At 40.6% G+C, this 17,221-nt stretch overlaps 1 protein-coding gene across 1 annotated transcript; it reads left to right on the top strand.

Annotated features, from left to right (window-relative positions):
- The first annotated feature begins 1,971 nt into the window (after positions 1-1,971).
- Positions 1,972-5,568, top strand: LOC149080223 (uncharacterized). The gene has a single exon (XM_089238616.1). It carries the CDS (start codon positions 1,972-1,974, stop codon positions 5,566-5,568), a length of 3,597 nt encoding a protein of 1,198 aa, XP_089094742.1.
- Positions 5,569-17,221: the final 11,653 nt, after the last annotated feature.

Genomic DNA, 17,221 nt, shown 5'->3' with positions numbered 1-17,221 from the left:
AAGTGTAGTTTCACTATCACCTTTCCACGTTGAAATGTGAAAAACTTGCCCATGTGCGTCCTTAAATACATGTGAACGATGTCGAAACTCTTTCTGGCCAGCGGCACGTAATGGGCGCGTTCGAAAGACACGCTGACGATATCCCCGTCCTGACCGCTAGTTTTCACGATTCTCAGTAGCGGGGCGTAGGTGTTACCCACGACCTGAGGTTCGACCAGGTTGCAGTACACGTACAAGAGATGAAAGTCTAATTTAGGATCGGCTGTGAAAGGACCCTCGACTATGGTCGGACCCTCTATCAGGCCGGGTTCGAAACCCAGGTTTTCGGCTATACCGTGTCTGAGACTGAGCTTGGTGTCTTTCTTGAGGTTCACCTTAACTTTTTTCGTGATTTTATTGTACGTCACACCAATCTTGTCTTGAAAATTTTGAGTGGATATGGCTTTGATCAGTTCGGGGGTCGTCTCGTAGAAACCCGGGGCTATGCGACCGGTCTTCATTATCTTGTTTCCGACATCGAATTCGAAAGTGTTTGTCTCTTGAGTGATGTTGTGGAATGAATGGGGATAAATTATCTCCGACAGTGCGACTTCCATCTCGGATTCGAATTCCAGGGTGTTTGGAAGTTTAACCACGAAACTCGAGAGCGTGTTGTCGGGAAAAAAGTCTCTGGAAGCATCGCTGGGTAGAGTGAGATAGAAAGAAGCCATCTCTGAAATGACAGATGCGCGCACTGTTTCCGGGTTTTTATAGGACCACCCACGCGTTGAATTTTTTCGGATACCCCCGAAATTTCACGAGGTATTGAATAATTCCTTTTCTTCTCCTCTTCTTTAAAACTTTTTCAATCGGAAATTTTTCTCCCATCTTTACACCTACCATCTCTTCAGCGTAGAATGTGCCCTTGATTTCTTCCCCCATCAGGTCCTCGAGCTTGTAAACGGGAATTTCCCTTTTCACGCACTCGGTCACCACGAATATCTCTTCGGTGAAATTAGAATCGTACCCCCTCTCGAAGGTGTGTTTTGATCTTGTGATGCGCACGTGATCACCCACTTTAAACTTGCAATCTTGTTTCTTGGGTGTATCCCCATAGAGATTGTTCCACACCTCCGGCTCGTTTCCGGGGTTCACGTCCACGGGCCTCATTTTTATAGACCTGTGATACCTGTGATTGTAACTCCACACGAGGTCTTCGATCATGTCGATGTAGCGATACGTGTTCTTGGCAGTGAAGTACTTGTACATCCAGTTTCTGAGAGACCTGTTCCATCTTTCCACCACGCTGGCCTTTATCTGTTCGTTCTCCGTAGTGAAAAACTTTACACCTTGACGCTTGAGGTAGCGCTGGACTGGTGACGCTATAAATTCGCGCCCCTTATCGCTCTGTAGCGCCACTGGTTGACGTTGTTGAAAGATGCTTTCTAAAGCTTTGGCCACGCTGTCACCGGTTTTCCTTTTGAGAGGCACGACGAAACCGTACTTGGAAAAGACGTCGATGCACGTTAAAAGATAGTTGTAACCATCGTTGTGAATTGCTAGATTACGCATGTCCACCAAGTCGATTTGAAATTGACTGTTTAGACCGGCCACTATTGTTTTGTTGCGGGGAAACACTTTTTTAATGGATCTGTGTAACGTGTACGCTCTCTCGCCAGCCAACCAATCTCTGATTTCTTTTTTCTTTGATGACTTGAGCACGCGCTTGAGGGCGGATACGCCACCGAAACTAGCGGGAAGACGTGGGTTTCTATACCTCTCATCCATTGCTTGTGTTAGACTTACGTGTCCTACATTCCCTTTTTATTTGTTTTTCAGGAGCGACACCTATGCGAGACGTGCGGCAAGGAGTTTTCCTTGCGTAGGAATCTGAATCAGCACAGGCTAACGCATGGCGAGCGTCGCCACAAGTGTTTGGTGTGCGATGCAGCGTTTCACCGCAAGAGCGATTTGATGCGCCACCAGCGTGCCATGGGGCATGGTGCGCCACCCCAGCATGGTGTGCCCCCACAGTGGGCACAAGGAGCACCACCACAGAGGCCATCACCGAGCCATCACCGAGCAGGACCACCCCAGCATGATGCGTCCCCACAGTGGGCGCAAGGAGGAGCACCACCACAGCGGCCATCACCGAGCCATGGGGCACAGCAGCAGCTTGGAGCACCCCAAGGAGGAGCACAGCTAGGAGGAGGAGGGCAAGTCAGGCGCGCACTCGACATGTTGTCGACGCACGAATTGATCCCCACCCCAGACACCGAAATGGATATGACCACCTTCCTCGACAGCGTGAGAGAGGAGTTGACGCGGCTGTTGAGGGAGGACATGACCACCCACAGGTCCCTTAAATGGAACATCGTCGCGACTGCTGTTTTTTCCAGGAAAGGAAGTGACGGCGAGGACGAGTTCTGCAACGGGTATCTTCGAAGTAAAATGCTCACCACTTTAACCGCCGACCAGATAGAAGAGCACCTACAAATAGCCTTCGTAAAGGTAAAGCAGGCGACAGAGGATTTTGAAGGCAGCGGAAGTGGTTGGGTGCTCGAGCGCGTGCTCTTGCTTGAGCTAAACACGGCGCAATACCAACCACTAGCGGCCGCCACTTATATTCCGCTGCCAAAGGGGGTAGCCAGCAGAAGAGCAGTGGTAAATGTAAAGAACGATGATGAGAAATGCTTTCTCTGGTGTGTGTTGGCTGCCCTACACCCGGTGAAGCAAAACCCCGAAAGGGTGTTCAACTATATTCAGTATGAGAATGAATTGAATACCAGTGAATTAGTATACCCGGTGACACTTAAACAAATCCCACGGTTCGAAGCTGCGAATTCAGTGCGCATTAACGTCTTTGGGTTGGAGGGGGGAGAAGTCTTTCCTCTCAGGATTAGTGAGGTGGTGTCTGGTACACCAATCAACCTCTTGTTCATCAGCAACGAGACAACGTCGCACTACTGCCTCATCCAAAACATGTCTCGTTTGCTTTCCTACACGACCAAGTATGAAGGTGCATCCCACTTTTGCAATTATTGCTTGCAACGCTTCTCCTCCCTCGAGCAGCTGAATGCGCACGAACCACTTTGCCAGACACACGGTCTGCAACGAGTGACGTATCCCGGTGTAGACGACAACGTGATGTTCTTCAAGAACAACCATTACCAGCTGCACGTTCCATACGTCATATATGCGGACTTTGAGGCGATCTTGGAGAAGGTGGACAGCTGTAAGCCGAACCCGTCTCTCTCTAGCACAACCCAGAAGAGCCTTCACCGCCCCTGTGGATTCGCGTATACGGTCGTGGGGCCCGATGGTGTATACGTGAAAGAGCCCACAGTGTACAGGGGTGAAGATTGCGTGGACGTCTTCTTCCGGTGTCTCGTCGAAGAAGAACGAGTGGTTATGGGCAAGCTCGACAACCCGGTGCCTCTGCAGATGACAGCTGAAGATGAAGAGAGATTCGGGAATGCGACCACTTGTATGGTGTGCGACCGCCCACTCGGTGACGACAGGGTTCGTGACCACTGTCACATCACCGGTGGTTTTAGAGCGGCGCTGCATCAGAAGTGCAATCTCCAGCTCAGGTTAAGACGTCACATCCCGGTTATATTTCACAATTTACAAAACTACGACGCTCATTTCCTGATGCAAGGACTTTCCCGGTACCCCGATCGCAGGATCCAGGTGATCGGGAGGAATATGGAGAAATTTATCTCCTTTTCTCTCGGTCGCCTGCGATTCCTGGATTCCAACCAGTTCTTGGCGGCGTCGTTGGATTCGCTCGTGCAAGCGATGAACCCCGGTGACTTCAACAACATGAAGAAATGTTTTGGAGCTACGAGTCATCTTCTTCAACGTAAAGGATGTTATCCGTACGAGTACGTTGACTCGTTTGAGAAGTTCGAAGATCCGGTGCTGCCCCCACGAGAGGCCTTTTACACCTCTCTGGGGGATCAACATATAACCAGTGACGAGTATACATATGCGCATACCGTTTGGAGAGAATTTCGGTGTTCCAACCTCGGTGATTACCACAACCTCTACGTGAAGACTGACGTGCTGCTTCTCGGGGATGTGTTCGAGAGTTTTAGAAAACTCTGCGAAGAAAACTACAAGATCGACCCGGTGCATACGTTCACATCCCCGGGATTGGCCTGGAACGCATGTCTGCGAATGACCGGTGTCAAGCTCGAATTGATCAACGATCCGGACATGCATCTCTTCATGGAGAAAGGTATCCGAGGTGGGGTCTCAGTGATCTCCAAGCGGTATGCGCGAGCCAACAACCCGTTAATACCCGGTTATAACCCCAGTGAACCTACATCATATATCATGTACTATGATGTGAATAATTTATATGGAAAGTGTATGATGGAGCCCCTCCCGGTGAGAGACTTCAGATGGTTGTCCCCCAGTGAACTTGAGAGCATCGATTTTCTCAACATCGATGACAACGCCGTCAAGGGGTATATTTTAGAAGTGGACATGGAATACCCGGTGAAGTTGCACGACGAGCACAATTGTTTCCCCTTGGCGGCAGAAAACATTGAAATTACTGGTGACATGCTCTCTCCATTCATCAGAAGACCCGGTGATAAACCATCCAAAAAGCTCTCACCAAATCTGATGAACAAAACTTCCTATGTGATCCATTACCGGTGCCTGAAGTTATACACGTCGCTGGGAATGAAGCTGACGGGTGTTCGGCGTGCAGTCGAATTCACACAGGAGCCCTGGATACGCCCGTACATAGCGTTCAATACGGAAAAGAGGAAGCAAGCCCGGTGCGAATTCGAAAAGGACTTCTATAAGCTCCTCAACAACGCTGTGTACGGGAAATCGCTAGAAAATTTGAGGAAGCACGTCGACATCCGTCTCGCCAACAATCAGAAGAGCTTGAGGAAGCTAATATCATCCCCGGCATTCGAATGCTTCAGGATAATCACCGGTGAGTTAGCCGTCATCAAGATGTTGAAGACGAAAATCCATCTGGACAGGCCCATATATACCGGTGTCACGATTTTGGACCTGTCCAAACACTTGATGGCGGACTTCCATTATAATTTTATGAAGAAAAAATACGGACCCAGTGTGGAAGTTTTGTTCACAGATACAGATTCATTCCTCTACGAGATAAAAACCGGTGACATTTACAAAGACATGAGGGAGGAGCTCCACAGATTCGACACGTCAAATTACCCCGGTGATCATCCTCTGTTTAGCCTGCAGAATAAAAAAGTGGTGGGCGTCATGAAGGACGAGAACGGCGGCGAACCCGTTGTGGAATTCGTCGGATTAAGATCAAAAATGTACAGCATGGTCACAGCAGTCGCGGAGAAAAAGACCGCCAAAGGGGTCGTTCGTGCGGTTGTTAAAAAACAACTAAAACATCAAGATTATCTGGCTTGCCTCCGTAACAACTCCTCGATCAAAAATACTATGCTAAAAATCTCCTCCAGTAACCACAAACTTCAAACGGTCGCCCTCCGCAAAACGTCGCTGTGCCCTCGCGACGATAAACGCTATATTCTCGGTGATGGCATTAAAACATATGCGTATGGCCACTATGCCATTCGATGAACAGTGCTACATGGACACTGATGTACATATTTTTTCCCATTTATTTTAACATATTTTTCCATTTATTTTGTATATATTTTTTTCCATTTATTTTGTATATATTTTTTTCCATTTATTTTGTATATATATTTTTTCCATTTATTCTTGTATATATATTTTTTCTCATTTATTTTGTGTATCATTAAAATTTAATTTTCTTTATCATCAATGCTTCTGTCATTAATTGAGTTACGTGTGATTTTTTTTTTTCAGCTTGAGTATGATGAAAAGTCAATAACATTTCTTTTTGAGGGAATTTTATTTTACAGCTTGATATGTGAAAAAAAAAGTTTAATTTAGGAATGAAAAAAAAAAATCATTAGAAAAATAACTAAGTCAGTAAAAAAACAATAATTTGTGGAAGAAAAGATTAATTTAGGAATGACCCCTCTTTGAAATAATCTCATCACTTGGGATGGAAAAAAAAAATTTAGGAGCATCCCTCCAAAAAAAAAAAAACAAGTCAGGAAATAAAGTTTAATTTAGGAGCAAATTTTTTCTAAGTCAGAAAATGAATTCAAAAGTTTAATTTAGGAATGTTCCCTGAAAAAAATCATCACTTGGGAAATAAAGTTTAATTTAGGAATGACCCCCCTGAAAAACGATAATTTGGGAATGACATCATAGGCAAGAACGATAATTTAGGAATGACGTCATAGGAAGCGCCATCTAGCGAGCCTCAACAAGTGCGAAGCACCCATTTGTTTGATGCGCAGCAAGTGGGGAGCCCTATTGTTTGATGCGCAGCAAGTGGGGAGCCCTATTGTTTGATGCGCAGCAAATGCGCAGTCCTATTGTGCACCAAAACCGCTAAATCTCCCCTACTTTGGAAGATTACCAAAGTGACTGGAGGCACATTTCCAAATCACTCGAGGCCGCAACTAAGGGAGAGCTAATTGGATCTGGTGCCTCGGGCGCTAGGCCAGGAAGGGCACTGAGTTTACTCTTTTATTCAAATAACATAGGGAGGCGCCGAAATGAGTAGGTAGCCTGCTGGCCCCGAGTGAAAAAGCAAATTTTCGTTTTTAGTTGCGGCCCTGCTCGACTGGCCCGCGGCCACACTTCGCTTTCGGATCACTTGAGTGAATCTCAACACACTTACTGATCATTTAAGCTGTCCTCAACATATTTATAGATTAAGCCTACTTTAGTGGCTCTTGGTCCCTTTTATAGATCATTTAAGTGACTCGAAGCGCATTTCCAGGGCGCTTCAAGTCAGTGGGCGCTGACAACTCAAGCAGCCTAACTCGCGTCACATTTCAGATAACTCAGGTGGCCCGCGGCACATTTTCATATAATTGAAGTGGCGAAAGGTTGAGCACTTTTGCTTTAAATCAGTGTTTCCCAAAGTGTACAATATCGCCCATGGTGGGTGATGGGTCCGGGGGGCAATAGAAGCTACGAGTATAACATTGGATCCTATGGGTTCGCTGGAGTCGGGGGGCGATGAGAGAAAACGATTTCTGAAGAATGGGGCGATGGAACAAAAAGTTTGAGAAACTATGCTTTAAATCAGTGTTTCCCAAAATGGGCAATATCGCCCCCTGGTGGGTGATGGAATGGTCCAAGGGGGCGATAGAACCTACTGATTTAACATAGGTTCTTATGGGTTTACTTGAGTTGGGGGGCGATGAGAGGGAAAAATTTCTGATGAAGGGGGCGATGGAACAAAAAGTTTGGGAGACTATGCTTTAAATGAACAAAAGTCGTTGAATTTTTCTTGAATCCCACATATATGTAATATAATCGTGGCTATTTCGTATGCAATCTTGACAAGAGTAGGGGCCTAATCGTATTTAAATTTATAAATATATACTTAGTTTATTTTATATATATATATTCTTATATTCTTAGTTTATATTTAACCATATTTGAATATAAGGCAACCATAATTTTTTATATTAGTGTAATTCACTCTATATAATCATTAAATTTTATTAGTTTTATTTTAGTCTGTATAAGTCTTTCGTGATAATTGCTTTTATTTTCGGTTGCTGTATTTTAGTTAAAATATATTTAACAGCCATATTTTTTATAGGTATCTTTTTTCAGCCACCTCATTGGTTATTTTGCCTGTTGGGGTCTTTGTATTTGAATTTGTATAATGCATTTTTGGTTTACTTTAACTTTTTGAGTGAATACGGGAATGCCAGAAAAATCCCGAAAAACTAGAACCAAAGCCCTAAAATGCGTTTCTGGGCATTCGAACATATGTTGTTTTCTTTCGTGTGATTTATTGTCCAGCGAAATTACAACAATTTTCACCAGAAGAAAAAATGAAAATGTGTATGAACAAACAATATCATTCTCACTCCAAAAATGTGTGATCGATTTGTTTATCGCAGTTGATAATTTGAAATAGCATTAGTATATATAGTGGCATCTAGGACTTTTCTCGCTTTCGTCTAGGGGCAAAAAAAAATTATTTCACTATTCACAAGGTTTTGTAGATCGATGCTTCGAGCATTAGTAGATGTAGCGTTGTAGTAGTGGTGGTAGTAGTAGTAGGTAGTAGTTGTTGTATACGTGCGTGTGAGGAGCAGAACTTCTTATTCCTCTGCAACGATGAATAATCATCAACCCACCCAAACAACTCAGCCTCCCTTCGAAGCACTTTGCTGCTGCAAAGGAGGTTGTCGGTGTTATTCTATTTTGAGTGTCGGGTAAGGAAGGAGGGTTAAGGATGAGTCGCGCATCTCTTCTTGTTCTTTATGGATGAGCTTAACGCGTTGAGATGCTGGTCACGTCGTTACCATGCCAACTATACGTCCACTCCTCCTAGCATCCATACCACATGCATACATGCATGAAGGGTGGGCGGACGGACGAATGGATGCGCTTGCCATGATCGATGGCCACAGTCCGGAGAAGGGTGGGCTCCAAACACATCGCGAAAAAGACAAAGGACAACAACAAAAAAAACTCCCTCGCTCTCTCTTCTTGCACACCAACCAACCATTCCAGAAAAATATGGAAACAAGATACGGTGGAGAAGAAGGAAAAATCAAACGGAGCAATGAATGCTTCTTTCTGCTTTGTTTTTCGAGGCTAAGTACGAAATCTGATGGAACACGATGAGGAGGAAGCATTTCGTGGACGTGTTTCACACACTTGCCATTTTAGCATATACCTAAGTTTTGAATCAAAATGGCAGCGGCTCCATTATGTCTTGAAACTCCAAGAGAAAATGTGTTCTCTCTCTCTCATTGGTGTGATGGGCCGGAGAAGACCCTTGTAATTGGGATCGATATACACTGAAGGAGCTCTGGAGCCCTCGGAAAAATACTTTTTAGAGCTGTTGTTACATCTCGGAACAAAGATTAGCACTACGCAAATTGAAATAAATATCTCTGATTCGCAGAAATGAAATTAATTTTGTGTTAAAATTCCTTCGCGTCTGATAAAGTTTTGAGACAGTTATTTATTTCGTAAGTAAAACATAACAAAAATCAAGAACTTAAATCATCGATGTGCCGGCAAATTTTCATTCAAACGTCAACGGGCAAACGTTTCTTAGTATAATAAAGAGAGAAGCAAATGTTACTAGTTGACATTGTGTGAGGCAATAATGAGTCTGCTATAGGTTTTTAAAAAGAAATAGTCCTAAGCTTTCTCTTATTTATGTTGGGACGAATCGAGAAGCTATCCATAATTAGATAAGATAACCATAGTTTTTTATGGGCAGTGTATCATAATCCTCATAATAATTAGTTTTTTGCTTGATAAATTGTTCTCACTTTGAACTGCTGTATTTATAAGATATATTTGCCACCCATATTTTTTATTTCACCTCGTTCTTAATCGCATTATTAATCACCTCGTTAGGCTGCTATATTTGTATTGCATTTGTATTTGTTTCATTAAAGGTCCTGTCAAATTTAAATTTTTATATTTCCCCTAATTCTAATTTTACGCGGGTGAAACTATCACATCTAAATTTCCTTCACTCTTTGATATTTTTTTATTTTACTTCGATTCTTATATTCTCTCTCAACCATAGAATTTCCTTCCAAACACTTCATGAAACACCGTACGAGAGATGTGTAAATTAGATTATTGTCCCCCCCCCCATTCCGACGTACAAAGAAATATTGAATTATGATCAAGTTTTCTCTAGAAACTCCAAATGAGAGAAATACCTTTAACAAATTAAAAATGCGGAAACGTGTAGCCAGAAAAAGATCGATGTCAGATGTCAAATAACGTACAGTATATCCCTTTACCGTTGCTGATATAGATTATCGTTTTAATGTGAATAAAACGAGATAGGCTTACAATATGTATATATTATGAAATACAGGTAATATAAAATACGGTAATATGAAATACAGGGATTATTCTGCCTTCAGGTATGGCCACCAAGTAGAACAGTCACAAACTAAGCGCAATGTCATCAAAAGAATTGCATCTTATTATGTTGTGTTTATTTTTTTCTAGCGATTTTTTCTGGTTAGTTGAAACTCTATTTTTTTAAAGATAAAATGTCGGGTTGTATGGAATAGGCTACTATAAGAATCATCACCGGTCGGCTTTGTACCACATAAAGACTATGCAGAATATCTCTTCAAGACGGAAAGTCTCAGAAGACAGGAATAATGTGCGTCCTTTAGGCTGCTCCAAGGATTTTCAACCTGTGCTGCATATGCACATTCCAGAAGCTCCGCGTTCACTCCAGGACAATAAAATAAATAAGTTTGATAAGTAAAATACAAAAAAGAGGCCAACGGGGATCCACCATAAAAATTATCCTGATTTAATTTACCCGAAAGTATAAGGCTCCGCGATTAATGAAAGGTTAAGAATCGTTGCTATAGACCTACTCCGTGGATTCATCTTGACCATGGCCGCAACTAGATACTTTGTCACCAGGTGCAAGCCGGAATTTTGGCTCCCCTTACATGTAGAAAAAGCAGTTAAAGCGTAAATTCGGTGCCTATTCTGGTCCAGCACCGGAGCTTCAGACCCGCCTGCCCCCCACCCACAGTTGCGGAACTGATCTTGACTTTTCTGAGGCATGAAGGGAATATTGGATCTGTGACTTTTGTAAATAGATTATGACACAACCACATCATCAACTAATAAAAGATCTAAGAAATATTTATTCTTCAATGTCATAGACGCAATAAATCTTGTTTTTGATTGTTATCAACAGTGCCGTCTTAACCCTTTAAGCGATTATTAAAATTTTCCTGATCCACGTTATAACTGCCACATTGAAAATAAAAGCGTGTCAAGAACCAAAGATATTTCGGAGTGACCGAAATAAAGCAGATCCAGTTCGACGAGATATCTCGGGACTGCAGCTGTAAGGGTTAAGAGCATCATGAACTCCGTGCTAAGTAATTTTTCTGAGGCCGTACTAGGCAAGTTCTCAAAAATTTCATCCAGATCTCATTTTTGTGAGGGGCCCTCTCTTTTCTTAAGGCCCGTACCTCAAGACGGCACTGATTGTTAACCCTTTCCCTATTTTATATTAGCCGACTATCTCACATATTACCCATCAAATAAAATTTTTCTTAAATACATTTTTTTTTCAGACCAAGTAGGCTATTCATTTTTGATTACCAAACATTTGTCAATGAAGTGACGAAAATCCGATTTTTTTTTGACAAAAATACAGATTGCAAGTTCCTATCACCTTTTAAATTGAAACAATCAGAATAAAATAAAAATTACATTTCATAATACCCGCTCTTTCCCTCCCCCCTATAAATAGAATCGTACAATTTCTCATTCAGTTCAAAACACTAATAGAAATGAATAGTGCCGATAACGAACGCTATTGGTACGTAAATATTTCGCAAAGCTCTCCAACTACGCGGAAATCGTTCATCGCGAAATTAGATCAATTTGAGGCCGTTTGTGTAGGGTGACTCTTCCAAGGCGAAATAAATTTACATGTCCAGGAACTTGGAAGCTACTTATTTCTTTCTATTGAAAGCAAAAGAAAAACAGTTATCTCTCTTTCGTGTACAGAGCAAGAAGCAAAAATAACTTTCCTGGATTTTTCGGCTAACTTCAAGGTTCTTTAACCGTTTCAAAATCGCACCATCTTTTGTTTGTTAAAATAAATCGGATTTTAGTTGAATCAAGAATGACGCTAAACGCCTCTCGGTGAAATATTGTATTACCTGTTATGTAACACCCCTCGCAATATGCAAGCAGTCTTTCTCTCTCTTTTTTGTGCGTGTGTGTGTGTGTGTGTTTGGGTCGCCGCAGAGCGTGCGGCCTCCCGCAGGGTGAAGCTTGATTTTTGGATTTAGAACCAGCACTATCTATCCCCACTACCCGCTCTTTTTTCAGTTTTACTGCCAGACCGAGCTCAATTTCCCCCTGCTTCAACATATAATACAGAAAGATCTTCACCACCTCTCACCGGTAGCTATTTGTCATCAAGAGACGAAATATGAGGCGACGGCCGTCACTAATCTGCATAACCTGCTGATAGTGGTGGCGGCGGCAATTCAAGTGTTTGTAAAAGAAAAAAAAACACACACACACACAAAATGCTATACGGTCCATAATATAGGCTACTTTCTGCTGAAGGCCTTTCCTTTTTTTCGTTTATTACTTTACCACATCGTTATTTTTTGAAATGACGTCTTCGTCTAAATATCGCGTGTTAAAAAAACAATAAATTTCAAATTTTTCAGATGAAACTATAATTAGATCAAACCATAACTAAATCAAATTATTCAGTTTTTCGATCGAATTGTAAAAACTCCCCTCTAGAAAATTGATTAGTTTCGGCCTTTTTTTTCACTTTTAAACCTTATTGAGTGTCTACAGATTTTGGTCCTTTCAAATGACTAACAGTCATCTTCAATACGTTGCTTGCGAGCACCATGGTGCTCCCTTAAGGACCCAGAGTGCTCGATGCTCGTGCCCGATTTCGTGATCGGAAGCACTTGATTAACGTCCCAATTAAACATCTTCTACAAATTGCATTAAAATATATTAAAATCATATTGATTTCAGGCATATCCATGTCTAACTTGCTGTAAGGGTGCTTGCTCTTCTTTCGATGATGGATACTGGCAGTTCTCGCGACTAGAAAAATGGTGAAGACCTCTGCATTAGCTTGTCATAGAGATAATATACCTATATTCATAAGATTATCCTCAACTTATTCTCTTTGAATAACGAAAATATTTACCTTCACGTTGCCTACTGTGAATCAATATTAAAACTCGTTTTTAACTCGCGTTACGTTTGCGCAATTATAGTGAAATATGGGGGCCCACAAAAAAGTCGTACAAATCGGGAAAATATTCAAGTGAGAACGTTATAAGCGGGATCCACTATAAATGGTGATGACATACAGTGTTTTATACAGCTAGCCTTAATATCAGAACTAGGGGGGGTAGCAAATTTTAGGTGGAAACAAAGAACATCATTATAAAATTATCGAATTTTGAATTGGGGGTGGCAAAATCATGTTTGCATCGGGTGCCATATAACATAAAAATCCTAGTTACGATCCTGTTTAAGATAGATTAGTAGTGATTGAAATTGCAAGGTAGGCCTGCATACATTTTATATGGTGGTGGTTCTGGGATATGCGAGAGGTCCCGGGAAATTTTTCTTATGAGGCCACTAAAATAACAATTGACGAAAAGTGTACTTTCGCTCCAGTTGTACATTTGTTTGAACTCTTTCCTTCAACAGCTCACTTTCCGTAATTTTTTGCATACAATTGTTTCAATATTCTATCACTAGCTACCCTCACCTTTGTTAAGTTTCAAATTATACGCATACTCCTCGTTTGCGAATAAAAATTTTGGCCTCTTAGGTGTACGTTAGCGAGAGGTACCACTGCATAACTTTGCTTTCGGACGTGAAGATACTGCATCACAAGAACAACCGTGGCATCTGCGAGAGTTAAAGAAGGTTGTTACGTGACTCAAAATTGGAGTAAAAAATTTTGTTTTCTTTTATTTATATATTACATTTGCGATGACTCTCTCGAAGCACAGGGCCCAAGGCAGCACCAGGTTGCCCTCTAGGCAGAGCAGCTACTAATTTTATGAACCAACGAACGCGGCTATCATACGATTTATTACTGTTTTCTCCTTGATAAGTTGAGATCGGAAGAGAGAAAAAAAACCACTCTGTATATATATATATATATTCAGAGAGCAGTGTTTCTCAATCTATGGTCCGTGGACCAGAGGTAGTCTGTAGGTGCCAGAGTGGCGTGGTGGTAAGATGCTCGTCTACCACCGTGAAAAGGTTGCTGTCACGGTCTCAAGTTCAAACCCGAGGGAGGATGTAGATAAGATATTTTCCCTAACGAGCTTGAGGCGACCACCGATAGATAGCGCCTCCATTTTTGACCCATCTCATTAACAGTTTAAATTCGGAACTACGAACAAAGTCACTTATTGATTTGGAATTCAAGGCCTATTTACATGCCTACACATAGATCAACTTTGAAATTTGAAGAAAAAGTTTTTTACTTTGTTTTTCAGGTCCATAAATGGAACATTTGCAACTTGGTGAGGTGAAAACGGAAACTGGTATCACCTATATTCTCACGATTATTTGCTTCTGGAGTACAATTATCACACGAAATTTTCTATTTTCTACTACAAATTCAAATTCACAACACATACCGCTATTTTCAACACAAAAATGTGCACTGACAATGCAAATTTTTTTCTAATGTCCGGGAGAAAAGAAGGAAAACATCTTTGATGGACCCGTTTGTCACATTGGTCGTATTTATACATAGTGTTTTTTTGGCAAACCGCATACCGTCCTTGCATCGTAGACGCAATATAATGACCATCAGATGACCTAACATCTTTTTTTCAGTTGACAACGTGGACCTCGACGAATGGTTAACTCCTCCTTCGTTCGTAGAAGGGTGATAGTCACTTCTCTTCGGAATTCCAAATGCGAAATACGATCCGCTTCTAGCAACTCTACATGAATTATCCAACATGCTTAATATATGGGGTCTGTCTATACATATGTGGTCTATAATGGTCATATGGCAAATCTTTTTCCAGTTGAATCCACAGCCGTGGTTTTGATTGGGTTCTTGAAAGATTTTTTTTTATCCCATGCAATAGTTTTTTTTTGGATTGCTAAAAACCTTTTTGCCTTTTCTTGAAATTTTCACATGACTGTTGCAATTACTCTTACGTTTTGCAACTGGTTTCTGTTCCACACCTTTTGAAGAACTCGCTTCGAGAGTTTCTAACACCCCATCCTTGTTGTTGCAAAATTAACTACCATTTCACATACATCAGTTTTGGTACTGTTGTCATTAAATCATTTTCTACAATATTCTCTTGATCCATGATGTTCCCAGGTTCATTAGCAGGTAATTGGCATGTATCTACGTCCTCTGATTCGGAATCTGGAAGAGTTTCTAAATATCCTATAGCTTTTCTAATGGGAGGATGTATCTTTTTGGCATGGTTACACACAGCTGAACATAACAAGAATATCTAGGATTGTCGATTAAGGTTTGATTTGTCTGGGATTTCCAAAAACATGAATTTCTAACAATGCTAGAATAAAAAATTTACTACCAATATAAACAATCCACCCTAGAAAGCACATTCCTCTGTGTCATATTGCCCAGAATTCGCCCTTAAACACATGTCGAATGAACGCACATTTTTGAACGCACGTAGCTTGTTGATTTACTTTGAATGATATGTTAAGTGGTAGAAACAAACAAACTAATTTTTAGTTTACTTCAAAATTGAAATTTTGGTGAACTTTAGTCGAAATGGGGAAACAATACTCAAAAAATGTCAAATTTCAAATTTATGTAAAAAAAGTTTATATGAATGAACTTGAAGTCTCCAAATTTATTTCAGAAAATACTTCGAACTCTTCTCTATATACGATAAAAACCAGAAATTTTTGAATTAATTTTATCTGATATTTTTTGCAAATAAGAACTATGTTCCATTGGCTTTTAAATGGTTAATGGCAGTAAATTGCAATACAGGGATATGGCCCGAGTTGGTGTTTGGTGAAGTAGTAGAGGTGGTCTGTGAAGATGAGACAGGTGGTCCGAAAGCATTCAATATAAATGAAAATAACTCAATTCTATGCAACTACAGTAGATCCCACTTATAACGTTCTCACTTACAACGTTTTCCCGCTTAGTACGACTAATTTTCGTGGTCCCAGCTGTTACTATTACTGATTACGGATTTCCCGATTACAACGTTTTTCATAACGGTTTTTTCAAAAATGTCATAATTGGGATCTACTGTATCCTACTACTGATGACATTTTCACATGGGTTCAAATGAAAAAAATTAGGTTCATATAACTGTAAATTAGCGGTCCGTCGACTTTCAGATAAGGCCCCTTTCACACGGAGCGGATGCGGATGCGGAAGCGGGTCCGCATACCCTTTCACACGAGCACTGAAGATGCGGGTGTTTCGCCCGCATCTTTAGGTTGAAATTCGTGCATAAAAACTATTTTTTCGCAATTTTTGTAATTATTTTTCTCCTTCACCCCTGATTCAGTGGCCATAGGCAGCCTAGAGGCATTCTTTGGTGGTTTAGTCTAGAGCCACATAGAATATGGGAATAAAGATGTCTTAATTCCGATCCTCACAAGTAGTCGATGGGAGAAAATGTCTTCAAATATTTTCAAAACATTTTGAAAAAAAAAATCCGTCTTTCCGGAAAAATATGAAAGAAAAATTCCAAAAACATCCAAAACTAATATGTTCCTAAAAAAAAAATTCAGGAGATATCAAAGAATTTGCAAGTACAAAAAAAGGGGAGGGGTGGGAACGTTCAAAATGTCTGTGCTTAGAAATATTCACATCACAATTCTGTCTTAGGCCGGGATTACAGTATAAAAGTTTTATAAAAGTTAGTTTATAAAACTTGAAAAATGCAACCGATAGGCCGATCAGTTAAGTTCGCTCGAATGTAACAGATGTGTTTATTGGTTACATTTTTCAAGTTTTATAGTGTAATACCAGCCTTAGGCCGGGATTACACTATAAAAGTTTTGTAAAAGCTCTTTGATAAAACGTGAAAAATTCAACCAATATTATCTTATTGGTTGAATTTTTTTAATACAAAATGTGTGTGTGTATGTGTGTGCACCGGTTGCATTTTCTTGAATGCAACCGATGCGCCTATTGGTTGAATTTTTCAACTTTCATAAAAGTTCTTTTATAAAACTTTATAGTATAATCCCGGCCGGATTACACTATAAAAATTTTATAACAATTATTTAAAAAAAAGCAACTAATAAATTTATCGGTTGCATTAGAGCAAATGCAACCGATAAATTTATTAGTTGCTTTTTTCAAGTTTTATAAAATAACTTTCATAAACCTTTTATAGTGAAATCCCATCCTTAGATTAGTCATTTCTGAAATATAAAATTTCATTTTTTAAGTTTATAGACTGAATATCGAGTAAAATATACTTGTAGGTATGGGGGGAACCACCAAAAATATTCAAGTGCTAGGGTCTTCAAACGTCTTAATCCGGCCCTGAGTGAACACCGTACGTGGATAACGTTGTTTAATAAAAGTATTTTTTTTTTAAGTTTGAAAAAATTAAAAGATTGAAAATTTAAAAAAATAATAAATATTTAAAAAAATAACAAATATTTA

This window comes from Pholcus phalangioides, unplaced genomic scaffold (assembly GCF_987345545.1).
Source record: "Pholcus phalangioides strain wild (caught in Gottingen) unplaced genomic scaffold, Ppha-v1.0 ptg000011l_1, whole genome shotgun sequence".
Taxonomy (NCBI): Eukaryota; Metazoa; Arthropoda; class Arachnida; order Araneae; family Pholcidae; genus Pholcus; species Pholcus phalangioides.
The sequence above is the reverse complement of the archived record's forward strand: the minus strand, read 5'-3'. Positions and strand labels throughout refer to the sequence as shown.

What these genes read in the sequence shown, in the direction of transcription:
- LOC149080223 (XM_089238616.1), top strand. Translation starts at nt 1,972, where the DNA reads ATGGGGCATGGTGCGCCACCCCAGCATGGTGTGCCCCCACAGTGGGCA.